Source organism: Trachemys scripta, chromosome 11, assembly GCF_013100865.1.
Source record: "Trachemys scripta elegans isolate TJP31775 chromosome 11, CAS_Tse_1.0, whole genome shotgun sequence".
Lineage (NCBI taxonomy): Eukaryota > Metazoa > Chordata > Testudines > Emydidae > Trachemys > Trachemys scripta.
The window spans coordinates 29,796,143-29,823,151 of record NC_048308.1 but is presented as its reverse complement, the minus strand read 5'-3'; the positions used below and the strand labels follow the sequence as shown (position 1 = coordinate 29,823,151).

Here is a 27,009-nt window from a genome sequence, read left to right as displayed (position 1 = left end):
GTGCCACCCAGCGAGAGGCCGCACCCCAGCCCTGAGCCCCCTCTGGGATCCAGCACCCCTCATCCCCTCTCCTGCACCCCAACCCGCTGCCCCTGACTCAGCCCAGAGTCCCCTCCCACACTACGAACCCCTTGGCCCCAGCCCAGAGCCTGCAACCCCTCCCGAACCTCAGCCCCTTACCCCAGCTTGGTGAAAATGAGTGAGGGCGGGGGAGAGCGAGCGACTGGGGGTGGGAGGTGGAGTGAGCAGGGCGGGGCTTTGGGGAAAGGGTGGGGTAGATCCTGGGTTGCCCTTAAATTCAAAAAGTGAGCTTGGGCATAAAAAGGTTGGAAACCACTGGTTTACAGTAACTTCCAAGAAGCCTGAAAATAGCCTTTCTACCCTACAAAGTTTTTACCTTTCCTTCAGACAAACTTTATTTTCTCCCCTTTTTCTAAATGTAGCTGCAATTTACATGGCTTTTTTTGTTTTGTTTTCATTAAAGAACAATAGAGTCCTACAGTTAAATAAAACAAAATACTCACAGTAGACAGGCTATAACTACCCAGCACTCCAAAGTGACCCACCACAATATCACAAGTGGCTCTGCACAACCAAACAAACCAAAAAGAAACATTAAGAAACGAAGGATGTAAATTGGGCAGGGATGGGGGTGGAGAGCAAGGAGAAAAGAGCTGAACAATGCTGGTAGTTCAAAAAAACATGCAAATTTCTCTATAATTGTCATGCATTGTCAATAAATTGTTTAGTTATTTTTTAAAGTAATATAAATAAATAATAAAGTCCTTATTATCCTTAATTCTGTTGGCCATATGTTTCTCCTTGTGTCCCTTTGCTTGCCTTATCAATTTTCTACAGTTCCTAGCTTCTGATTTATATTCATTGTGAAAAAAGTTCAACCAGCTCTACTGCAATTAGTGATTTAGCAGAAGTGAGTTGAGACTGGGACACTTGTGCCCATCCTTTGACTGAAACTTCTATCCCATCTCAGCCCCTCTTTGCAGGGTGGAGGCTAGGTTGGAGGGGGTCATTACTGGGACAGAATCTCTACTACATTACAGCCCCTTTGTACTTCTCAGGGTGCACACAGTGACCATAATCTGGCCACAAATGCCCAGCAGGTAATTTCCCTTCTGAAGGGTAATTCCTTGCTATGTATAATTGCATGCAGCTAGCTCCTTTGCTTGTGGTCCCCTCCCCCTCCAATATAGAGAGCAAGGGGAGGAAGGGGTATGTTGGAAGCAGGGAGAGAGTGTAGCAGTGTGGAGCTCCACTATATCACTCCTCTACTGGCATAGGGTCCATTAAAGCCCCTAAGTCCGTGATGCAACTTAGAACAACCTAGCAGCAACTAAAAATTGCATTGGGGCTAGCCAGCGCTCAGAATCAGGGAGCCTTACCAGCTCTTTGGTACCCTCCACTCCCTCTCTCCTGCACAGACCATTGCTTCGGCTCCCCTGATTGTTCCCCAAAACAGCCATTAACTCCACTTATAAATAAATCAAAGTTTATTTATGGAAATTAGAAAGCGGGAGAACACAAAAAGCAGATAAAAATTAAACAGCAGAGAATATGTCTATACTAGACAATAGGGAATGGCAGTTAAGATAAATCTTGAAGATACAATTTCTTGACTGAGCAGAATTACACGTTTTACAACAGTAACGGAGGTATGACTGTGTCTGCTTCCTGTAAAATGAGGCTATGGCTACACTAGAGAGTTTACAGCAGTGCAGCTTCACCTGCCCTCTGTAGCACTGCTAATGCTGATGCTCTAAGGAGCGAGTTCTCCAGTGGACTTAATTAATCCACCCCCAAACAGCAGCAGTAGCTATATTTGCGGGAGAAGCTCTCCCACCGACATAGCGTTATCCACACTGGTGCTTAGGTCAGTGTAACTTACGTTGCTTTGGGGGGTGGGGGGTGGCAGCTTATTCACACTTCTAAGCAACATAAATTATATCGACCTAAGCTGTAGTGTAGCCATAGCCTCCTTTTTTATACACTCTCTTCACCACTACTCTAATCCCAGAATATAGTTTTGGGTTTTAGTCTCCTCTTGAATTTAAAATCATTTAAATCAGGATTAACTCTACCAAAGCCTGTGGATTATATTTATAAAAATAGAAAAAATTAGAAGAAGCACTAGCTCCTTTATTTTTGCATGTGAAAGTCCATAATCAGCACCTTTTTGACATGACATTAGCTTCGGGGGGGGGGGGGGGGGGGGGAGGGGAAGAGAGATTAAAAACAGAAATTTATGCCACTTCAGCAACGAAGGAGGGCTGCAGTGATGGATTAATTGGTTACTGGGAAAGTCCCTCAAGACAGAGAGATTTCTGGGGTAGCTCAAAGCCAGCATAGTAACTCTATGCCACCCACTTCCCGGCTCCTGGTAAAGCAGGCATTCCCAGAGGAAAGTAAGAGGATCAAGGTACCGCTAGGTGATCCTTACATACTGGAAAGGATCCTTGGGACCACTGATAACTGGGTGCAATTTAGCACAGGCTCTAAATTGTGCCAGGAGTGAAGTGGCTCCCAGGTTGGCATCAGGAAGAGGAAATCTGTAAAGCCTGATCCTAGAGGAATTCTGTGCCAAAAAAAATAAAATTTGGTGCCCAAAATTTAAAAATTCTGCACACAATATTTTAAAATTCTGAAAAATTATGCATATTTTATTTGTCAAAACAACATAATATAATCATCCAGTTTCAATTATTTTGGTAATTTATTTCAAACTAGCTGTTGGCAAGTAGGTCTGTAAAATACAGACAACAAAAAAGATTCAGGAAATGTTTTTGACAAATAGATTCCTTACTAGGCATATTAATACAGAATTTAAATGAGTAATAACTAATTTAAATTACAATACAGATAAATATTTCCCACACCCCTCAGAAGCAGTGCAAAGGCTTGGGGGAGTCAGGGGTAACGAAGGAGTTAAGAGAGACAGAAGTCATTTTTGGGAAGGAGCCTGGATGTGAACTTGGAGGGTTGTTGGGTGTGGGTGGGAGAAGTATGGAACAGGGTTTTTTTTTTTTTTGGGGGGGAGAGATTGTTAGGGAGCCTTCCCCGTACAGACCCTGGCTGACCCCTAGCCTCTCTCATTTAGTCAGGCACATCTGCCCCTTCTCTCTGTGTCCCTGCATCCCTGTCCCCCACCCCCATGTGTCTCTGCACTCCTCCCTCCTCCCCATCCCCATGCGTACCTGCACCCCGTCCTCCATTCCCATGTGTACCTGCACCCCCCTCCTCCATCCCCATGTGTCCCTGACCCCCACTCAGCTGCTCCCCTCCCCCATCCACGAGTCCCTGAACTCCCACTCAGCCCCCCACCCCAATCTGTCCCCCATCACTAGCCCTTCTGAACCCCAATCTGTGACCCCATCCCAACAGTCCCATATGCCCTATTATGACTGTGCCTGCATAACCTGTACCTCCTGACCTGGCCCCATGGGCAGGGTGCTGTGAGGAACAGGGCCTCTTCTCTTCCCTCTCCGCAGTTGGGGCTGCTTCCGACCAGGAGCAGCTGCTTCCGACCAGGAGCAGCTGCTTCCGACCAGGAGCAGCTGCTTCCTGTTCTGGCGCCACAGCAGCTCCCGGTGAGTGAAAGGCGTAACTGCATCACTTCTGGGCGGAATGTATTTTCCGCTGAGAAAAAAAAGATCTTCACAGTACATGAATTCTGCATATACGCAGTGGCACAGAATTCCTCCAGAAGTAAAAGCCATATTGGACTGCCTCCCCCCTGGGCCTACTGAAAATAGGCCTGAACTAGAGGCTTCATCATTTGCTCTTCTTTCCAAAGGAAAATTGTTCCCTATGGTGGAAGAGAGAGAGGAACTCAAGCCAAGAGAAAACATTCCTCTCCCCCACATCCGTGGTAGGACATCCTTGAGCCAGAATGCAAGTAGCCCATCATGGGCCTGATTCTAGAGGTGCTTCTCCCATTGACTTCAGTAGGAATTACAAGTGCTCAGCACCTCTCAGGATGAGGCCCTTTAATAGCCCTTCAGCCATTATTTGCCTTCAGAATCAGGAAGGGCGAAAACAGCATTTTAAATAGCCTCAAAATCTTACTGACATTTTATTTTAGATATCCCATATTTTCCATTGACTTTACACCAAGTCCACTATAGCTATTTTTAGCTTTGTTGCAGTGTTAATGGAATCATTTCACCCGTCTGAGAAAGTTTTAATTAATTTGTATGCTATATTTTGGACTTGGGTCTAGTCCAGGGGTGGGCAAACTTTTTGGCCCAAGGGCCACATCTTAGAATAGAAATTGTATGGCGAGTGGTGAATGCTCACAAAATTGGGGTTGGGGTTTGGAAGGGGGGGGTGAGGGTTCTGGTTGGGAGTGTGGGCTCTGGGGTGGGGCCAGAAATGAGGAGTTCAGGGTGCAGGCTGGGGCAGCAGAGTGGGGTCGCAGGGGGTGAGAGCTTTGCGTGGGGGTGTGGACTCTGGGGTGGGGCTAGGGATTTGAGGTGTAGGAGGGTGCGCCAGGTTCGGACCGAGGGGTTTGGAGGGTGGGAGGGGGATCAGGGGTGGGGCAGGAGGTTGTGGTGCAAGAAGGGTTGCAGGCTCCAGTTGGGGGTGCAGGCTCTGGGGTGGGGTTTGGGATGAGGGGTTGCGGTGTAGGAGGGTGCTCCAAGCTGGGATGGGGGGTTGGAGAGCGGGAGGGGGGTCAGGGCTGGGGCACTGGGAGAGGCTCAGGGGTGTAGGCTCCAGGTGGTGCTTACCTCAAGCGGCTCCCGGAAGCAGCAGCATGTCCCTTTCCCAGCTCCTATGCGGAGGCATGGCCAGACGGCTCTGCAAGCTGCCCTGTCCACAGACACTGCCCCTGCAGTTCCCATTGGCTGCAGTTCCTGGCCAATGGGAGCTGTGGTGGCAGCATTTGGGGTAGAGGCAGCATGCAGCCCCCCGGCTGCCCCTAGGCACAGAAGCCAGAGTGGGGCCATGCCGCTGCTTCTGGGAGGTGTGTGAAGCGGCCCCCGACCCTGTTCTCTGGCTGGAGCACTGGAACGGGGCAAGCCTCAGACCCCGCTCCCCAACGGGAGCTCAAGGGCCGGATTAAAATGGCTGGTGGGCCAGATCCAGCCTGTGGACCATAGTTTGCCCATCCCTGGTCTAGTCAGTAAAACAGACTTCCACTCATCAGTCACAGACTACAGAGCACAAGAACTGTGCCCATATGATCAAAGTACCGTAGCTACTCCATAAGCTCAATAACTAACACTGAAGTACATATAAAGTAAATTAAAAGCTTCTGACTTACCTGACAGGATAGCTGCTTACAGAGTTGTGTGTGTAACTAACCAAGATACTGTGCTGGCTGGGTCTGTGCGTGGGGCACATCCACAGACAGCCCCTAAAGGGTGTGGCTTCTCAGGGGAAGAAGGACTTTGATTGAGGAAGTAACCTGAGTGACAGGTCAGGTAAAGGGGTAGTTCCTGCCTGTGTAAAGTGAAATGAAAGTATTTTTTGGAGTCAGCAGCACCAGCAGCAGTTGGAGAACTGCCTATCTGCACCCTCTTCCAGTAATAAATACATGCTCTGCCGTTACTGAGCTCCTGCCTCTGTCATCATCATTCCATGAACTCTGCCTGCTTATGCTCACCCACCAAAAAAGAGACTGTGAGGTCACACAACACATTTAAACTATTTATAATCAGTAATACCTGAAGCATATTAAGGAAACAAAAGTGTTACTTAGGTCTGGTCTATACTACCCGCCTGAATCGGCGGGTAGAAATCGACCTCTCGGGGATCGATTTATCGCGTCCCGTTGGGACGCGACAATCGTTCCCCGAATCGGCGCTCTAACTCCACCAGCAGAGGTGGTAGTAAGCGCCGCCGACAAAAAGCGGCAGAAGTCGATTTTGCCGCCGTCCTCACAACGGAGTAAGTCGGCTGCAATACGTCGAATTCAGCTACGCTATTCACGTAGCTGAATTTGCGTATCTTAAATCGACTCCCCGCTGTAGTGTAGATGTACCCTTAGAGGGACAAGACAGAAGCCAATAAAATTTTAAATACAGAACTCTTCCCAAAATGACATATCTACCTTACCTTTAAAAGTTACGTGGAGGCTGGAAAAAATGGCCCTTCAAAATGTGGGCTGAACTAGTGTGGACAGAATGTACCTTTGTTAAAATGCTTATAAATTCTATATATTATGTATAAAGACTACATTAAAATAATATTCAGGTTTTAAGGTCAAGCACTCAAAACTTAGAAAGTGTCAGAATTAATGTTGCCTATGCATATGATCTCACACTATTTCTCCCTCCTCCCTCCAATCCAGCCTCATTCAGTGCACAGGATGGTTGCTGCTCACTGAGCAGCTATTCAATATTTTGTTTTACCCTCATTATTCAAGGTGTGACCCTATGCCTCACTTACTGCATGCTATTCAAACCTTGCATTGAATTCAGAATTACTGATTTCCTCCAGTAATCATATCTGAGTGCTTAACTGTTAAATTAATTTATCTCCACAACATCCCTGTATAAAGTAGTTTATCCCCATTTTACAGCTGAGGAAATGAGGCTCAGATATTTATGTCTAAAGAGTACGCTAATTTTGAGTGCCCCATTTGAAAAATCTAGGATTCAATTTTTCAGAGAATTAGCATTTTATATATTCACAGCTGAGCTCTGATTGACATCTATTGTGTTTGTGAGGCCAGGATCTTGCAGAAAATAGCTTCATTATCAGCAATTTAAATTTTCTGAATACCATCCATACTGAGTACTGAATAAGACAGTTAGGGGCGGGGGGAGGGGGAGTTGTGATAATGTAATTAAAGACTATCATAATTAGGCTTGTAGGGATTACATTTTTATGGGTGTCAATAAATGTCAATTTCACTGTACTGCCATAAATTGACAAAAAATATTTCTATCAATAAAAACTGAAATTTGCAGATAGGCAAAGTTCTGTTCATTCCCTCTGAAGGCTCTGGCATCGGCCACTGTCGGAAGACAGGACACTGGGCTGGATGGACCATTGGACTGACCCAGTATTGTTGTTCTTATGTTCCTAAGAAAAGTATTGCTTTAGAACTTCTTAGAGTCTGATTTATGGATATTCACTTTGTATTTTTTGACATGTGATGTTCACAATTTCTGTTTTAATGGTTATAAATCTCAACATCTGTCACCAAATAATTGTCTGGCCCCCCACCCCCAGTGTCTTACAGCTGTGAAAATTTAAATCAATAAAATTGAAAAAAAATACTCAGATTATAGTAAGGTTTAAAAAATAAAAATTGATTTCTGCCAAACCTAATCATAATACAAATGCACAAAGGAACCAATTTAAGGTTGCACAGACAACCCTAATTCTGGCATTTCCTGATATCTGAGTGCTTAACTTTGCAGCCTAAAAATTCTTTCAATGTGAATATACAGATAGACATTGTGTGTGTATATACGCACACACACACGGGCTGTCAAGCAATTTAAAAAATTGCAGTTTTAATCACACTGTTGAACAAGATTAGAATACCATTTAAATATTTTTGGGGTTTTCTATATTTTCAAATCCAGAGTCAGGGCTGGGGGCTCTGGAAAGCTGTGGACTGGGGCAACGGCAGCCCTGGGAGAGCAGGTGGCATGTCAGTCTACTATGGCTCCCTCTGCAGTCTGTGAGCTCTGGGCTGAGGAGGGCAGGGAAGGGGCTAAGCGGGCCCCATTCCCAGCTCAGCCAGGGATTGGCTGAAATGAGTACACTTGAGCCACCTGCACCAGCCACAGCCACTCCAACTCTGCTCCCTGCAGGTGTCCCACACACAGGAGACCCAGACCCTGCCAAGAGGTGGCTTCATTGCTCATAGAACCCTTCCCCCCTCCCTGACATGCTTCATTTGTCATGAAAGAAGCCCTGTCACAAATTATGCACTTGCTGGGTGACTGTAGAGTGGCAGCTGCTGGCTGGGTAGCACCCAGCTGTGAAGGCAGTGCTGCCACCAGCAGCACAGATGCAAGAGTAGCATGTTATGGTATTGCCACCCTTACTTCCGCACTGCTACTGGCAGCAGCGCTGCCTTCAGAGCTGAGTGGCAGCTGCTCATCAGGACCCCAGAGATACTGCAGCTATAAACCACCAAGCCTAGAGGTGCTGGGTCTCAGCCCTGGCAAGCCCCAGAGCAAATTAAGCATTGCCCCACCCCCTACCCTGTCCTGCTACAGAAGCCTTCAATGCAGACACAGACACATGGGTCCTATGGGCACTGAGACTCCCCATGATCGTAGCAGCCTGGGTGGTGGCTCACATTGCCCACCCCGGTTGTCTAGACACTTTACAGAGGCCAGAGAGCCAATCAGGAGCCACGAGCCTGCTGTCTGTCAAACCCTTGAGGCTGAACTTCCTATGGTCTGTTTCCACAGCCAGTCATGGGAAGCGGAGTGCAAGCTGGTTACTGCTGTTGGGCAGCCTGGGGATTAATACAACAATCAAAAGGTAGGTAAGGAATTGTATGAACAGAGATTTTCAGATGTTCCAAGCTTGGTCAAATTTGGGCAGATTTTCACAGGGACAGCAGGACAATTTCTCCACCCTTAGCCAAATTTCAAAGTTCTTGCTCCAAAACACAGAGGTACTAGAGCTCTCAATGAAACAATTGTTTTGCTCATGTAATGAAGTTTTTACAACAAATTTCCTCCTAACCTTGTTCTGAAAAAATGGTGAATAATTTTTGCTGAAATTAAAATATATATAATTTAGCCTAAGGCAGACACCCAGGATGGAAGATTTCTGCCTAAATGGTTGAAGTCCAGAAAAGTTATAAGCAACTGAAAACAGGATAGTGGAAAGTGTAGGACAACCCTAAGTAGAGTCACTCACTGCCTGGGCCACCTATCATATATTCAGGAGGTCAGGCAGTCACATTTTTAAATGTCTCAGATTTAATACAAAGTTATGTCCTGTCAGTGTCTACACTGAACCATTTTCCTCTAAAACTTCCCAGCATTGATTCTACTGATGTTAGCAACCATAAAAACTGTAGTGTAGAGAAGGAGTTGGCAGCCTTCTGTTTTTTTAAGCCACCTGGTCATCTGCTCAGAGCAAATCTAGATAACATGGTGGTAAAGACACCAGTGGCCAATCTACACTACCATTGTTGTTACCAGAAGCAGAAAAATAACCCATTATTGCAATGGTGGGAAATTTTAAGGAAAACATCTTGTTGCTAACTTGTGTTGTAGCCATTTTGGTCCCAGGATATTAAACAGACAAGGTGGGTGAGGTAATTTCTTTTATTGGACCAACTTCGGTTGGTGAGAAAGAAGCTTTCGAGCTTACACAGAACTCTTTTCCAAGTCACCTGCCTAAGCTTGAAAGCTTGTCTCACCCACAGAAGTTGTAAATTAGGCGACTGGTGGCATAACTACATTGATTAAAACTATTTTCAAAGACAACTTCTTAATACATCAATTACAACAACATAGTTAGAGCCATGTTCCTGCAGTTCCTCTCCTCATACAACTAATATGAGAAAACTTATAGAAACGTGAAGCAGACATCTAAGAACATTGGGACATACTATGGCCCAACACTCCCATGCATGGAAGTGAGGTACAAAGTGCTCACTCTCCTGTGCTGGCTACCCATATTATGGGGTGCAATGCTAGGGGTTCAGTAAAGAAAAGCAGCCTCTACAGGACTACTACTTCCCCTCCCTTCCAGGTAGGCTGGGAGTGGGAAGAGCTGTGCTGGGGAACTAATTTGTACCAAGCCTACATCTGGGACAAATTACTTCTTCACTACCCACCCCAGCACCAGACAGGGGCGGGAACTGTGCCTCGGAGTCTGCTCCTGGAGCAGCACAACCCATTATCCTTTACACAGGACTTGATAACAAGACATGAGTTAGCCCTACAATGCAGGGAACAATCCTTTGCCGGGGGGGGGAGGGGGGGGATGGACTAGATAAAAGAAAACCATTTCTTTTCCAACTCAAATTTCTGCGATATGACTGAAGATTTTATGAAAAAAGATAGAAGATTCTACAAAGTCAGGTGGATGAAGCCATGTAACAAGAAATTAGTATACTTATGAAGCGTTTTATTGCCAGAAATGAAAGAAAAATACAATACAGTTCAGCCAGCAAACTATTTCCCTATGTTTTTGTCCTTTTGCAAACAGGATTTAATAGCAGATTGTGGTTAGACTAGCTCACTGTCAAGCAGACATGACTATTTTGCTTTATAGCTTAACATTTCCGAGGTTGTTGGATAATGTAAATTCTTTTGGACCATATACTCTTCTCCAGGGCTGGTCGTGGCTTTTGATAGGCCATCTGTGCTGCTGCTGCAGGAAATTTGAGGCTGATCTGAAAGATTAAAAGAAAAGTCACAACAGAAAGACTTTTGGCTATTTCTCTGCTGAATTTAATCTTGAAAGATTTTTTATTATTAAAGCTTTTATATTTTAGCAGACCAATCTTAAGAGTCTTCCATTGAAATGAACAGTATATATCGGAGACATAGCAGCTCCATGTGTTTGACTAGCACTGAAGACTCCCACCTGGTTGTCACCAACTACACTGCATACATACCAGTGTCAAAGTTACTTCAGCCTGGTTAACGTGAATAAATGACATGAGAGACAGACACTACTACAAGGGGTGCCAAGCAGAGCCAATCAGCATTCCAGCTGCTGTTAAAGTCACTCTCAATCTTTTCAAGTTCCAGTTGTTACAACAGTAGCCCATTGTGATATCTGAGAACCTCTTCCCAATCCCAGAGAAAAACTGCATGTCTGAAGAATCAAGAGAGGTCAGAGAGAGTGGAAGGAATGCTAAATTAGAACAGAGGAGTTAGGAGATGGGGGAAAGAGGGGAGGAGAAAGGAGAATGGAGAGCCCTGTGTACTGCTAGTTCTAAAGAAAAAAGGAAAAAAGTCTGAGCTAATTTAATCTTGGATGTGATTTTGCTGAGCTTGTCACACACCAGGGATTTGTTCCAATGAGTTAATGTTACATACAAAATTTATATGCTGAAAATGTATGTGAGGCTTCAGTAAGCATAGGCAAAACTAAGAACAGAATTGTCTCAGGCTTAGGACTTTAATGACATCAGGTTTGTTTAATATAGGCAGAATCTTTAAAAATCATATGCAAGAGGAGTGCAAGTTAAGAAGCAGCTTGTAAAAACAGGTTCTCTCAAATGTGTTAACTGCAAGTGGAGTCCTACAGTGGACCACCATGAAATGCACTGGATGTTGCTGTGGATTGCAACCAAAACTGCCAGGAAAGATGCTCTATTCATAGCAGTCTGACAGAGAACTGCAGTACCATGGGAGTATTTGCAAAGGCAGAGGTCAGGAAACAGCACTGGAATCTCCAAAGTCTCACATTAGTCCTCAACCAGGATGGTGGCATGGGCTATTGGACAGTGCTGGGGCCACTTCTGATGTATGCGGTGTGACACGCCCAAGTGGATCACCTGTGGCTGTTTTGCTGATACAGTCTTGCCTTCCTGGTGTCTATTTTGCTGTGGTTTTGCTTTAAACTTATCAGGGCTGATGGGCACCTGTTCTTACAATGTTGTGAACTTCCCTCAGCTGCTTCATAGAGGTGATCTCCTTGCTTGTGTGGGCAGCCCACTTATCTGAGTTAAGTTAATCTTGTGGCTAAGGCACAGGACTAGAATCCAGAAGATCTGGATTTTATTCCCAGCTCTGCCATTGACTTCCAGTGCCAGTCTCCGTTATTTTTCTCAAGTTTTTAAATAAATCTGAAATTAATATGGCCCTTTTAAAAACTTCAAACGATAGTGTCTTGTTACCCAATAGAACACAAATACATGCAGATGTTTAACAGTCACAGTGGAGTACAGAAGAGAGTTCAAAGTTACATCTTATAAATATCACAGCCTCCACAGAAAAACAAAAAAACATTTCAGCAATAGATTTTTAGAATAATTTTTTAAATAGCTAGTTGAATCCAGAATATAGCCCCACATCCATCAGATTACAGCAGTTAAAGTAAATCAATTTTACGTTATAACACCATATCAGCATCTCTTTATAAGACTAAACAGGCATGTGTGCCCTTTTCCACTACATATACTTACTTTCTCCAGTGCATCAGCTAGTAAGATACCCATATTTTGCATTTTTGTAACACTAACAATTGAGCTGCAAAGCAAAAGAAATTTTTTCAGGATTTTTGTCTCCACAAATTACTTTTCTTCTCAAGGTTTCTTTTAAGTGAAGATATAAACATAGCCTTTGTTATTCAGCTATAACTTAGCTCTATGATATGGGGGGGGAAGAGGGAGAGAGAGAAGAGAAATAAGAGTTTAAGATCATCTCCCTACAATTGCCGGATACATAGTTTTCCTCTCAATTTGAACCTGGTAACAGGAAGCTAGAAACAAGATAATACTTTTTTCCATCGTGCCTGATCCCCCCAGAAGGCCTCTTTGATAAGTAATAATTTCCTTGTATGTTGCTGGCAATGTTTCATGAAGTCACAAGGTCTACACTGCAATAAAAGACATATGGCACGGCCAGGGCTGGCCCAGGTCAGCTGGCTCAGGCTTGCTGCAGGGTTAAAAACTGGAGTGTACATGTTGGAGCTTGGCCTGGAGTCCAGGCTCTGAAACCACTCACCCTCATGGTATCTCAGAGCCTGGGCTCCAGGTAAAGCCCCCATGCGTAAACTGCAATTTTTAGCCCCGCAGCCTGAATCAGAGTCAATTGACCTGGCCTCAGACTTGATGCCATAGGTTTGTAGATGTACCCCTCAGAATTACAATTTTTACTGCTCTCCCTCCCCGCCACCTGCCCAATCTCAGAACTGGGTTCATTATTTTGGAAAACATTAGTAACGTTTTTAGAACGAAACATAACAAAAAAGTCCACTTTAATTTGAAAATAGGTCTATTGTCAGGCTAAGATGACTTACATCAAAACTCATTGTTTGCATTTTTCCAGTGCATAGACATTTTATCAAAATTCAGAAAAGAAAAAATATATCAAGATTTGGAGGCTGTGAAATCATATGAAGTTAAATGGCAACAATATTTGTGTGAAATTCTCCAACAAAATTATGGATTTCACACAGATTTGAGGATAGTAAAGTTTATCTATTAGACCTTGGCTACACTGGCGCTGTACAGCACTGCAACTTGCTGCGCTCAGGGGTGTGAAAAACACCCCCCCCCCAGCCCAGCAAGTGCAGCGCTGTAACGCGCCAGTATGATCTGAGCCTGCAGCGCTGCACGCTTACTCGCAGCGCTGCAAGCTACTCACCTCGGAGAGATGGAGTACATACAGTGCTGCGAGAGCGCTCTCGCAGCGCTGGCAGCGCAACTACACTCGTGCTTCACAGCGCTGCCGCAGCAACGCTGTGAATTCCCGAGTGTAGCCAAGGCCTCAGAAAGTGCATGTATTTGAAGCATTTTCACTTGAGTCTACAGTGTTCCCTCTGATTGATGTCTCTGCAAATGGGAAGACAAATAATCAGTCCTAGTCTGTTGCTACCTATATTGAACTAGCCCATTAAAAGACAATCCTCACCTGATCAGGAAGATGCAACTACACCTAGGTTTATTCTGTAGATGCAGCAATAATAAATGAACTTCTCAATGGTGAATTTAAAATACTTCAACAAATAGACATACCAACCAAGAACCAGTCCCTAGCACCCTAAGGGCATGGCTACACTTGCAAGTTAGAGCGCATTAAAGCAGCCCTGTGTGCTCTAACTCATAATGCGTCCACACTGGCAAGGCACGTAGAGTGCTCTGACTCCACAGCTAGAATGCTCCTGGTAATTTACCTCAGCGAGTGGAATAATGTTTGATGCGCCCCCGCTGGAGCACCACGGTGCCAGTGTGGATGCCCTGGTCTGTTAATGTGCTCTGATCAGCCGCCAGAAGTGTCCCACAATGCCTGTTCTAGCCACTCTGGTCACTTTGCCTGAGGGCAGGGCAGTAGAGTTCAATCAACCTTTAAATTCTCTGGGAATTTTGAAAATCCCCTTCTTGTTTGCTCAGCCAGGCATCAAGTGCTCTCAGCGAATCTTCCCCAGTGACTATGCCTCCATATGCCAGGTGATCCCCAGTATGGAGCAATGGCAAGGTGTTGGACCTCAGTGTTTGGGGGGAGGAAACTGTCCAGTCCCAGCTGCGCTCCAGCCATAGGAATTAAGATACCCTCAGGCAGATATCAAGCGACATAATGGAACGAGGCCATGACCAGCATGCACTGCAGTGCAGGGTTAAAGTGAAGGAGCTGTGGAATGCGGCCGCAGAGCTGGTCATGGGGCCAGATTCTGCTACCGAGGGGCTCCTAAGGGCAGGGAGAATTGCTCAGCCAGGCAGAGTTTGAACATCAGGTCTGCGCAAAGGCCAAAAGAAGGGAGGGGTGCTGGAGTCTCACCCCTCGCTGCATCCCCGATCCTGCATGACGAGGAGGGGATCTTACAGGAGACTATGGGAACACATTACTCAATTACAGGCAGGTGGAGGGGGGGAGGGGAGAGAGAGAGAGAACACCCCCACCCGGAGCAAAGCCTGTGACGCAAACCGCCACTCCGGTGCTGCCCCTGCAACCTGCCAAAGAGCTGGACATGATGCTTGGTGGTGACCCCACCTCCACTCAGTATCACCATGGACACTTCAGAGCCCAGTTCAACAAGGCAGGAGGAGAAGGAAAGCAGGAGCGAGGGTGTGAGGAGGAGAAAGACACCCCAGGATTCCTAGATGCATGCAGCCAGAAGGAAGGTAGCCAGTTGCAGCGGCCAGTGCTTGGGGCAGGACAAACACCAGAGGAGGTGCCCAGTAAGTGGCTTTTATTTTGGGAAGGAAGTTATTCAGTGCAGGCTCTTGGGTCAAGGAGGATTAGGGTGTTGATGTGCTCTCATCATAGTAATCTGTCAGTGATCTCTTCAAAGGTCTCATCCAGAACTTGGGCAATGTGCTTGCGCAGGTTTCTTGGGAGAGCCACTGTGGTCCTCGTCCCAATCAGGCTAACATGGCTGCGCCACTGTGCCGTGAGGGTTGGGGGGGGACCATTGCTGCACACAGGCCAGGGTGGAAGCCACATTGTAGTAGAAGACCCTCCCTTGCTTCCCAGGTCACCCTCAGCAGCAAGATATCTTCCAGGATGAACTCCTGTGAAAGATGTGGAGACAGTGTTCAGTATAGGGGCCCCCTGCAGCTGTTGGCTCTCCCCAAGGCACAAAAACCCAGAGGACAGTATAGCCATGAAACAATCAGTCCCCCTTGACCCTGTGCTTACTCACCATTTTGGGGCTCCCGTGGCTTATGTCCGCTCACTTAGGATGGGAAAATTATGCTATTGTGTAGACTGTGCTTTCCCTTAAGTATGGGGGAATCATTGCTCTGTTTGGTGTGAACAGTGCTGCCTCTGTTAAGTGTTGCATTTAGCCTTTACAAATGCCACCTTGAGATCTCAGCTGTCTGTGTTATCACCGGCTGAAAGACTCCAAAGAATTAGGAAGGGGCCACGTAGAAGCAAAGACATGCTGCATGAAATTATGCAGCAGACCCTTAACGAGAATCTGAAAGTGCAGGAGTGAAGGGAGAGTGAAAGGTGGATCTGCCAGCAGAATGAGGAGCGCTGGCACCAAAGCGTGGAGCTCCAGCAGCAAAGCACAGATCAGCTGATAAGCATCATGGAGTGCCAAGCAGACTCGATCCAGGCACTCGTAGCCATGCAGGCGGGGCACTACCGTGCCCTCCCCTGCCCCTCCGCAGCCCTTATCACAAAACTTTCCCTTGTGCCCCATGTCACCTCCAACCCACTTTCCCCAAAAATCCAGGTTCTTATCACCTCCAGCTGCCTCCAACATCTGTAGCTTCACCACCCAGTCCTGAAAACTATGACACTTACCCACTGCACTCAACCTCGATCACCATGCAGTATAGCCATCCTTAAGCACAGCACTCATTGCACAGCACTCCAGACAGGAAGGCTGAGTATGAGATTTGTATATATCCTGTTATGTGATTGTACCATTCCCCACCCCACCCTCTTGCCCTGTTTCCCAAGCAGTTGTTTCTTTTCAATAAATTGATTTTTTGGCTTTGAAAACAAATATTCTTTATTATTGCATTAAGTAAAAGATGCTTTCCTGGGATAAAGTAACAGGCATTGCAAGTCAGCGTAGCGCAAACAGATTCCTATTAACATTGGAACCACTGCACTTCACTCCTGTGCAGGGCACCAAACATTACTGGTGGCTTTCAGCCTCAAATTGCTCCCTCAAGGCATCCCTAATCCTTGCAGCCCCATGTTGGGCCCCTCTAATAGCCCTGCTCTCTGGCTGTTCAAATTCAGCCTCCAGGTGTTGAACCTCTGAGTTCCATGTCTGAATGAATCTTTCACCCTTCCCTTCACAAATGTTATACAAGTGGATATAACTGCAGGGATGCTCTCATTGGTCAAGTCCAGCTTCCCATACAGAAGCGCCGGCGGCCCTTTAAACAGCCAAAAGGGCACTCCACAGTCATTCTGCACCAGTTCAGCCTGTTGAACCGCTCCTTGCTGCTGGCAAGGCTCTGCATGTAGAGTTTCCATGAGCCACGACATTAAAGGGTAAGCAGGGTCTCCAATGGGCATTTCGACTTCCCCCTACTGTGATCTTCTGGTCTGGGAAAAAAGTCCTGGCTTGCAGCTTCCTGAACAGGCCAGTGTTCCGAAAGATGCATGCACCTTTCCGGGCCAGCCTGCGTTAACATCAATGAAACGCCCATGGACATCCACAAGCACCTAGAGAGCCAGAGAGAAAATACCCCTTCCGATTAACGTACTCAGAGGCTAGGTGGGCTGGTGCCAGAATTGGAATATGCTTCCCATCTATCACCCCTCCGCAGTTAGGGAAACCCATTTGTGCAAAGCCAGCCACAATGTCATGCACGTTACCCAGAGTCACGGTTCTTCTGAGCAGGATGCGATTATGGCTCTGCAAACTCAATTCCAATGGTCGACCTTCCCACTCCAAACTGGTTAGTGACCGATCAGTAGCTGTCTGGAGTTGCCAGCTTCTAGATTGCAATAGCCATCCGCTTCTCCACCGTCAGGGCAGTTCTCAATCTCGTGTCCTTGCGCCACTGGGTGGGGGTGAGCTCACAGTCCCATGAAAGTGGCTTTTCTCATCCAAAAGTTCTGCAGCCACTGCTCGTCATCCCAGACTTGCATGACGATGTGATCCACCACTCAGTGCTTGTTTCCTGAGCCCAAAAGCGGCGTTCCATGGTAGTGAGCATGTTCATGAATGCCACAAGCAATCTCGTGTCGTATGTATTACTAGAGTGGATATCGTTGGAGTCCTCACTGTCCGTTTGGATCTTAAGGAGTAACTCGTCTGCCAAATGTGATATGCTGGTGAGACTCATCAGCATATTCTTCAGCAGTTCGGGCTCCATTCCCGCAGACCGAAAGGGAAGAGGGCGCAGTACAAAAAACGTTGAAAGATAGTGCCAAATGTGGACGGAAGCACAGGGAATGCTGGGACGTGAGCCAATGCATCACGGGATGTTGGGACAGGACCCAGAATGTCCCACACCCCCTGCCCCCTTCCACAAGCCATAGCGCCAGAATGGGAAAAAGTGCCCTGTGGGATAGCTGCCCATAATGCATTGCTCCCAATGCTGCTGCAAGTGCCGCAAATGTGGCCACACCAGTGCGCTTGCAGCGGTCAGCGTTGACAGACTGCAGCGCTTTCCTTACTGCGCTCTCCAAAGGCTGGTTTAACTCAAAGCGTTCTACATCTGCAAGTGTAGCCATGCCCTCAGTGACTGCAAATTCCAAGGAGACTAATCACAGTAGAAAGTTGCACTAGTAGGCCCTTAAATTATCTGCCATTAAACTTTTTAACTTTGACCTACTAAAGATATTTAAAGTATTCATTCTCTGGATAGATTTCAAGTGGTGAGATTTAGGGAAATTGCATGAATGCATTTCTCATGAAAGATGTCTGACAGTTGAAACCCTCTTTTAACAGGACATGTATATCACAGATGCTGTGGCCCTACAACTGTGCCAGACCCTGACCTGGAGAGGCCACCACTAGCATGAATAGTCCCATCTCCAAACCTCCTCAAACCTCAGTCTCTTGGCTAAGACTGCCAACCAGAGTGCCCACTATGATGAGATACCTGTTATGAGTTTAGTAGGAGCTAGACTCAGGACATCAACTCATTTCATATAGGCCACTTTACAGGTGTCAGATGGAAGTGATTTATATTACCACCAACCTGAGCCACATTTGAATCGGTGATCTAGAGAGTAGAAACTTCAAGACATTATCAGCCCTCCAAGCCACACTGTCCTGTTTCCCTAAATCACTGGATTATTCTCTGTGAATGAGGGACAGTCTTTGCTCCATTTATCATGACGCTTAAGTTTCCTGAACAAGTTAACATGCATGCATTATGAAACAGTCAGCTACTTTAAAAAAAGTATTTTATTGTTAAAAAAGAGACCTCATTTGTAGCTTTTACGTAATTACATCTTGAAAATAAAGTTCACTATCCCCTGCGTAAAATATACTCCAGTAATCATTTATTTCTTTCCAGTTTCTAATGGATTTTATAATTAGCTCTTTGTTTACTAGTTGTGTGTGCCAGAATCAATGCTGTCACCTCAGCCTAATTCCAGGAATAGTGTTTTAGTTCAATGTCTTCAGAGCCAGCAAGGGAAGTGCAGTGCTGATTTCTGTGGGTCTGCCAAAACAATTAGTGGCAATTTGTTTCTCAGCTTTGAGAGGAAAAAAATAAATCCGTAATTTAGAGGATTTCCAGCAAGTTACAGCATTTTAAAAGATCAGATTTAGTGCCAAAACTTGGGTTTAATTGCCAGGTCAGCCACAGACTTCCTATGTGACCTTGAACAAGTCATTCTGGGCTTGTCTACATGGAGACTTAGGGCATGTCTACACTGCAGCTGGAAGGTGAGAGTCTGCCCACCTGTACTGGGAATAACACTAGTTCAGTTTGAGCTAGCAAGCTAAAAACAGCAGTGTAGATGTTGCTGCACTCGCAGCAGTCTGGCCTAGCTATCCAGGGGGTTGTGGGGGCTTGGGCTTGGACTTGGGTAACTAGCACCACCAGTTCCAGCTGTGGTAGATTCTTCCTGTGCTGTCACAGTGGAGGACATCTGTAAGACTGCCTTCCAAGAACTCCCCACTAAGCTAGGGCTTACAAGGTATGCTAGGAACAGGACTAGTTATGGAAGAGACATTCTGGGGACAGGGCTATAGGGTGACCAAATGTCCTGATTTTATAGGGACAGTCCTGATTTTGGGGTCTTTTTCTTATATAGGCTCCTATTACCTCCCCCCATCCTGATTTTTCACATTTGCTGTCTGGTCACCCTACAGGGCTACAACACACAGCTCTGTGGTCCATATGGCAGCCTCAGGAAGCTGTTTTAACATATAGGCCCCTAGGGCTGTCTAAGGTATAGTGGGGGCCACTCCAGCCCCTGGAACAGTTCAGGGTCAGGAGGGTGCTTAAAGCCACCTTAGCCCCATTTCCCAGCAATGCACCCATTGTTTCAGGAAAAGTAAGACCAGATCAGATTTTCTAATATTAATAACACTGGGGGAAAAAAAAAAAAAAAAAAAAAAAAGATTTACAGAGTTCTAGATTCTAAAGCCAGAAGGGACCACAAGCCACTAAATTTATTGTATTGAGTTCAATAACTTGTGTTTGACTAAAGCTTAATTTGTCTTTTGGGTAAACCATGATTTCCAGAAAAGCATCTAGTTAATCTGAAGACATCAAGAGATGAGAGAAATGGTGGATTCTCTAATAGTTCATTCTAGCGACCACACTCCCGGTTAAAAACAATTGTGCTTAATTTCTAATTTGAATTTGTCTGGCTTCAACTTCCAGAAGTTGGCTCTTGTTATGCTTTTCCTTCTCTAGATTAAAAAGCTATTTAGTACCTGACATTTTCTCCCTGTGAAGGTACTTATGCATCCTAATCAACTCACTTCTTTTTGTTAAACTAAAGAGATTGAGGTCTTTATATCTCTCATTTGAAGGCAGGCATTTTCTCCAGCCCCCTAATCATTTAAAATAAACAAAAAACTTTTTAAAAGAAGAATATAAAGAAGCAAAAAAGGGTACAAGCCAATTATTTTTCTTTTCAGATTACCTTCAAATCTGCCTCTCATTTGTATACTGCAGAGTTTAGTGCTTACTAATTGCACTGTTCAAAACTGCAAAGCTTTATTCTTTTTGGAAACCTGATGCAACTTGCTGTTAATTTTACCCTTAAACATCAAAGCATAACTGCAGATGAAATACCTTGTCTTCTCTTTTCCAGAGTTCTTGGAATTTTTCTCAACAGCTCCATTTTCTTGCTTTTTGGAAACTCTCCTACCTCCAGATTTGACTGTTAGAAGACAACAATTTACACTATGTGAATAGCTTAAACAGCTATAGAACTGTTCATCACAAGGTTGATTAAATAAAAAAAAAAAAAAAAAAGACTGCACAACATATACTCAGGAAAACTGATAGAAGAAAATTCATAATAAGATAAAAGATTAAGTCTCAAGAGAGTTATTTTGAACTCTTATGGTTCTTCTGCAGTGTGGGTGGAAGCTGAAAACCTAAAATGAGCCCCAGAGAACCACCCAAGACTATCTTTAAGCTTTTGGACTACAGCATAATCAGAGTAAGTTCAAGCTATTGCAATCTAAAAACCGTATCCTTAGGAATAGAAACTATACTGTTCTAAAATTTGGCTGCCCTCATGCAGTCCTTCCTAGAGATCTTAGATGTAATTGTTTATAGTTTTTATTTATTTATTAATTAAATAAAAGTCGAGTCCTTCTACATCAGTTTTCAACACAGCAGACAAGTAATAGCAGGAAAATTGTTTACATGATTTACTCAAGATACCCCAGAATAAAATTGTATGCATAATACAAGTTATAATGCAGATAGGAATCAACTGCATATTTATCATGCACTAGTGTTCTTTCAAGATTAATTATAATTTATTAAAATGCCTGCCAATCACAAAACTAATTAGTACTAATTAAGCTACAGATGACCTAACAATGACAATTTAAGTGTTGAGCAATGTCAGACAAATCCAACTTTGTAAAGGAGCATGTAAAGATATTTCAGATAACTTGTCAAAGCAAATACCTTCTTCCTGTGCACAAGAATATTTGTAAATTTTATAACTGTCAGAGTAAATAAGAACAAGCTGAACGGATTTTTGCTTAATTTAATCTAGTTTCATTATGGCAAGGTTCCTATTCTGCATTTAAAACAGCCAAGACAAGCATTTCCATCAGATCTATAGTTTTATGGGGATGGCACAAGCAGGAAAGGAAAATTGTTTTTAAAAGTACTTCAAGCAGGTTGCAGAATTCCATCAAATAAGTAGTATTATTTTCATCAAGACCAGCTCTAAGTGTATTTACAAGTTTATTGCAGAAATCAATGTCTGATGAACGTGACACAAAATGCATCCATTTTCCACTAAAGTTGCATATTTAGGGGACTATATACAAGTTTATATACATTTCCCCTCCAGACTAGCACCAAGAGTCATCCTTGTGCTCATCACTGGTCCACCTGGCCTTAATAGGATTAAATTTTACGATAACAAATGTATACAACATAAATAGGAAAAAACATAGGTTGTTATTTTACAGCATGGAGGGAAAATTATTGATTTAATATTGTAACTTCAACAATAGTTTGTTTTTATTGTAAGTGTGCTTCAGATGGTTACCAGACATGTTATAAATGGAGGAGTTGTTTCAAAGCCAAAAAGGGCAAATGGATACCTGCTTTCCACCAAAATTCTTTTGGGCACCTAACTCCTCTAAGAAGAACAGGAGTACTTGTGGCACCTTAGAGACTAACAAATTTATTAGAGCATAAGCTTTCGTGGACTACAGCCCACTTCTTCGGATGCATATAGAATGGAACATATATTGAGGAGATATATATACACACATACAGAGCGCATAAACAGGGTGGGAGTTGTCTTACCAACTCTGAGAGGCCAATTAATTAAGAGAAAAAAAAAACTTTTGAAGTGATAATCAAGCTAGCCCAGTACAGACAGTTTGATAATAAGTGTGAGAGTACTTACAAGGGGAGATAGAGTCAATGTTTGTAATGGCTCAGCCATTCCCAGTCCTTATTCAAACCGGAGTTGATTGTGTCTAGTTTGCATATCAATTCTAGCTCAGCAGTCTCTTTGGAGTCTGTTTTTGAAGTTTTTCTGTTGTAATATAGTCACCCGCAGGTCTGTCACTGAATGACCAGACAAGTTAAAGTGTTCTCCCACTAGTTTTTGAGTATTTTGATTCCTGATGTCAGATTTGTGTCCATTAATTCTTTTGCGTAGAGACTGTCCGGTTTGGCCAATGTACATGGCAGAGGGGCATTGCTGGCACATGATGGCATATATCACATTGGTAGATGTGCAGGTGAACGTTAGTCTCTAAGGTGCCACAAGTACTCCTGTTCTTTTTGCGGATACAGACTAACACGGCTGTTACTCTGAAATCTAACTCCTCTTTGTGGCTTTGAAAATCTCCTCTAATAAGAAATCAATTATCGACAAGCTACTAATAAAAAGAATCCAAAGTTTAAGGGCCTGATTCTGTAAGGTATAGAGTTCCCTCAATTCCCATTAAAATTAATTGGAGTTGAGAGCGCTCAGAATTCTGTGTCAGGTATGTGGTTGCTGATCATTTGCTTTATTTTTTGTAAGTTTCTTAACAGCTATTTTGTTTTTGTGAAAACTTAGCTTTACCTACTGAAAATGCAGCTTGAGGTCTTTTGTGCTGTCTATAGTGTTGCAGGAACAACAGCTATAGTTCTAATTGAGGAGGCATTTGGAACTTTTTTTTTAAGTTGCCTTTTAAGCTGAAGTTGCTTATGCTCATTCTTAGCCAAAAGGTGAACTTTGTGGGGAGAGATTTGAGGGTCTCGCAACTTTGGCAGTTTTGGGGAGAGAAGAGGTTTTGGCATTAAGAGTTTTCAGATAATTTTCTTCTTCTTCTAACTGATAATATAGATTATAGTTAAAATTCAACTTGCTCCAGTCTTAGTCCTCAGTGAGAGCAGACATATTTTGGATACATATGATATTTAGTTTAGACTAGATCAGGACTAACTGGAACCCTAGGTCCAAAATGCCCTGAATTTTTGTACCTGAATTTCCAAATCATGGATTAGATTTCAAGATTAGGGCCTTTCTATAGTGCGCTGAAGCCTTAATTAGAAGGGGGCATTTAGTGCCTTTTAATAATGGGCCTTACCCCTGTTCAAAAACACACCCAAAATTACTGGAGGTGCCCAAAAATCAGATCTGAACCTAGATCCAAATTATGTGGCTTGCGCCCATCTCTAGAAATATACAATAAGCATTTGCAAATATTTTGACAGTAGGATATCAAACTTCAATGAAAATTATGTGAGTGAGAGGTAAGGCTCCAGATACATATATGCAGAAGCACGTACATAACGTACAAAGCTGCCCACTGCATGAAAGACTAGGCTAAAGGAATACCGGGGGGGGGGGGGGGGGGGGGACCCCCAAGGCACCAGGGCATTTAAAAAAAAGTAATCTACTGGTGTACAATTATTTTGTAAGTTGCAAGGCTAAAAATAGATATACCATTCAGAATGAATATGCTTTTAAAGACAAATTATTTTGCATTTTAAAAATGAATTTTAGTAAATTAGTGTCCAATGTGCATTAACTGACTAATCTTAGTGGATTTAGAAAAGAAGCTCTTGAACATAACTTTATATTTCACCAAGAACTGGAGAATTTTTAGTATGTGGAATTAGTGCACGTGGGGCAGCTATAGAGTAGTAATCAGAATGAACTTTTCCGAAGTACAGTAGGTCTTCACACAATTAGCTAGTGTACATAGGGATTAATGTTTGTACAACTCTGAATATTTAAAGCACCAAATAAATGCCAACTATTATGACAAATCATAACTGCTTGAAAGGAGCAGTTTAGTACCACATTAATGATCTTCAGGTTATGTGATCAAAAGCACCATCTAACATAACATACTTATTTGTTTCCTGTTATATGCTGACAAAGAAGACTTAAATTCAGTTATTTAAATGCATCAATCACATATTTTGTTATTCCTTTATAGCACATTCCTGAGTAAGATTATCAGCCTTCTCCTCCTCTCAAACACTGGATTGTGGCAACTCTGAGAGTTTCAATTCAGGACTATGGAACGGATTATGAAGTCCCAAACAGTCATATGTGATTTCACCTGATAAACAGGAGAAGATAGATGAGAAAAACAGCTTTCATTTTACAGACAACAGTTACTCAAAATTTATACAGCAGCTATAAAAGTACAATACCCTTCAAACAAGGAGTGGAATGCATTGCCTGTCACAGAAAGTTTGCAATCCAATGCCTCAATCCTGAAATCTGAAGGTCACAGATGGATTCTTGTCCACACAATGTGCTCCACTGAAATCACTGAGGAGCTGCATAGGTACAGGTATCCACTTGTGCAGACTAGACTGCAGGATCCAGGCCTAAAATGCAATAATGACAGTAGACGAGGCTACTACAGCTAGAGAGGGGTGTTGATAAAATGTTAAGGGCCCAATTCTCTAGATATAGGTCAGGCACATGCCCATGGACTTTAGTGAGAGCTTTAGCTGTGTAAAATCTGGGTTATAATTTTGTAAAGTAATCCAGAAAGTGGCTGTAATTCCTTAAAGGGACATTGTCAAATTTGGACATTTGAAGACATGGTACACTTTTCAACCTCTCCACACGCTCCCTTCGCCAGTGTGACTTGTTTTTCACCTTTTTTATTTGTAAAAGCTTAGTTATTCTCTAAAGGAAAATGCAAACCAACAGACCAGGACTCAAAAGGGATGAAAGTTCTTGTTAACACACCAGAGTCAGGGACTCAGGATTGAGTCTATTCGCAGCTCTGCTTGATACCTGGTATGCAAACTTGACACCCAAGTTTTTAAAACAGCTACTAGTTTTGGATGCCCACACCACAACCTGCTTTCCAAAACAGGGACCCAAAATAACCCAATCACTTCAAAAAATATCTGCTGAACTCCCTGGTCAAAACTGGCAAAATACTTCCATCCTCTCAGCTCACAGGAGCAAGTCCACTCCGACCTGTAACGCACTTTGGGATTCTCAAATAGAACTGTAGAAGTCGAATCTAGTTATCATCAGGAGAAACCCCAGGATAGCAGCAAACTCGCGTGAACACATGGTGCGGAGGAAGTGGGAGCGTGGGGTCTTTCCAGGAGCGAGTGGGAACCACGAGAGTTTCAGCGATGACTGATACCTTGTCAGGTGCTCACATTGGCTGGATTTCACCCCCCTCCCTCTGGGGAGCGGCAGCAGCGGCCGCAGAGCTGGTCACGGGGCCAGATTCTGCTGCCGAGGGGCTCCTAAGGGCAGGGAGAATGGCCCAGCCAGGCAGAGTTTGAACGTCAGGTCTGCGCAAAGGCCAGAAGAAGGGAGGGGTGCTGCAGTCTCACCCCTCGCTGCATCCCCGACCCTGCACGACGGGGAGGGGATCTTACAGGAGACTACGGGAACACGTTACACAATTACAGGCAGGCAGGTAGAGCGTGAGTGTGAGAGAGAGAGAGAGAGAGAGAGAGAGAGAAAGAACACCCCCGGAGCATATTACGCAATCAAGCGTGTACGTTTGTGTGTCCCCGTCCCCTCTAACCCAACCACAACCGCGCGGAGCAGCCACCAGAGGAAACCAAGCAGCTTCCCTGCTAAGCAGGGGCGCCTACCTGCTGGAGGGCGCCCGCCTTTCAGGGTGGACGGTGGAGCTGACGCTTCCTTCGCCATGGCAGGGGTGGGTAAGTGTGGACAGGCAGCAGCCAGTCACGAGCCTGCAGAGGCGAGTCCGGGCTAGGAGCAGGCGCACGGCGCTCCCTTTTATGGAGGTAGGGCCGGGGGCGGGGCGGGGCGGGGCGGGGCGGGGGGCCTGACAGGGCAGCGCAGAGCAGCGGCGCTAGAGCGGGGAGAACGTGTGTGGGCGGCGCTGGCGGTGTGGTGTGTTGGGGGGCAGCAGAGGAAGGTGCTGTGGGGTGTAGGGGCTGGATGGGTACAGTGGGGGTATGAGAGGAAGGGGCTGTGCGGTATAGTGGTGGTAGGAGAGGAACTGGTCTTTGTGTTATAGGGGGAAAGGGTAGGGGTAGGGGCAGGAGACAGGGACCGTGGTGTAGGGGGAAGGGATTGGGGGTATGAGAGGAAGAGGTTTGTGTGGCTTAGGTATGAGGGTTGGGGTAGTGTGGGTACAGGTACAGTGGGGGAGGAATGAGAGTGTGGGTACAGGTACAGTGGGGGAGGAATGAGAGGAAAGGTGTGTGGGGTATAGGTGTGAGGGATTGGGGAGTGTGGTACTGTGGGGTATGTTTAGGGAGTAGGAGAGGAAGGGCTATGAGTGTGGTGTACCTGTTTGGCATTGGGAAGAGATTGTTGGTAGAAGGGTTTGTTTATGTTGGCGTGACAGTGCAGAGGAATATTTTACATCCAAACAAAACATTGTTTTGAATAAAGCATTGTAAAAAAACTACAAAATACTTCATTTAATAATTAGCTTGAGAATTTTTTTGAAAGTACACTTTAAATTTTGGGCTTAAACTAAAGAAATACTCTCAGGTGCAATAATTAATACTCTGTGGCTCTTTCCTTAAGCAAGAAAAAGTCCAAGTTTTCTTACCCTGGAACCTTATAAGATCTCAGGTTGGTATCATCCACAGGTTTACATTGTTTTGGGGGTACATGCTGAGCATTAGCAACTTTGCAGTAATCTCCCCCAGGAGCAGATGCTCAGAGAGCTTATCAATAGTCAGGAATATTATTGTTTCTATATTATGGCTTCTCGGCCTGGGGATTATGGCCTCCAAGAAATTTCCAAACAGGTGTAGGGTGATTTGTGAACCTGACCACCCCTTTCCCCTAGAATAAGGGTTTCTGAAATTTTTTTCCATTGTAACATAGGGTT

The 27,009-nt window shown here is 44.6% G+C and overlaps 1 protein-coding gene across 3 annotated transcripts; it reads right to left on the bottom strand.

Moving 5' to 3' along the window:
- Positions 1–10,050: 10,050 nt before the first annotated feature.
- DAPL1 (death associated protein like 1) lies at positions 10,051–25,947 on the bottom strand. Of its 3 annotated transcripts, XM_034785747.1 has the most exons (5): positions 25,790–25,924; positions 24,365–24,544; positions 20,297–20,384; positions 12,083–12,146; positions 10,051–10,339 (listed from the first exon to the last, which is right to left on the bottom strand). In XM_034785747.1, exons 2-5 carry the CDS (start codon positions 24,387–24,389, stop codon positions 10,220–10,222), a joined length of 297 nt encoding a protein of 98 aa, XP_034641638.1. In that variant the 5' UTR covers positions 24,390–24,544; positions 25,790–25,924; the 3' UTR covers positions 10,051–10,219. The 3 variants fall into 3 exon arrangements, with proteins under 3 accessions (XP_034641638.1, XP_034641637.1, XP_034641639.1); XM_034785746.1 differs by lacking the exon at positions 24,365–24,544 and having other exon boundaries at positions 25,790–25,947; XM_034785748.1 differs by lacking the exons at positions 12,083–12,146; positions 24,365–24,544 and having other exon boundaries at positions 25,790–25,947.
- Positions 25,948–27,009: the final 1,062 nt, after the last annotated feature.

What these genes read in the sequence shown, in the direction of transcription:
- DAPL1 (XM_034785746.1), bottom strand. Translation starts at nt 25,847, where the DNA reads ATGGCGAAGGAAGCGTCAGCTCCACCGTCCACCCTGAAAGGCGGGCGC. An exon ending in AGGCGGGCGCCCTCCAGCAG is followed by an intron (nt 20,385 to 25,789) that starts GTAGGCGCCCCT and finishes GTCTTCTAACAG; the next exon opens with TCAAATCTGGAGGTAGGAGA. An exon ending in TCTGGAAAAGAGAAGACAAG is followed by an intron (nt 12,147 to 20,296) that starts GTATTTCATCTG and finishes TTTGCTTTGCAG; the next exon opens with CTCAATTGTTAGTGTTACAA.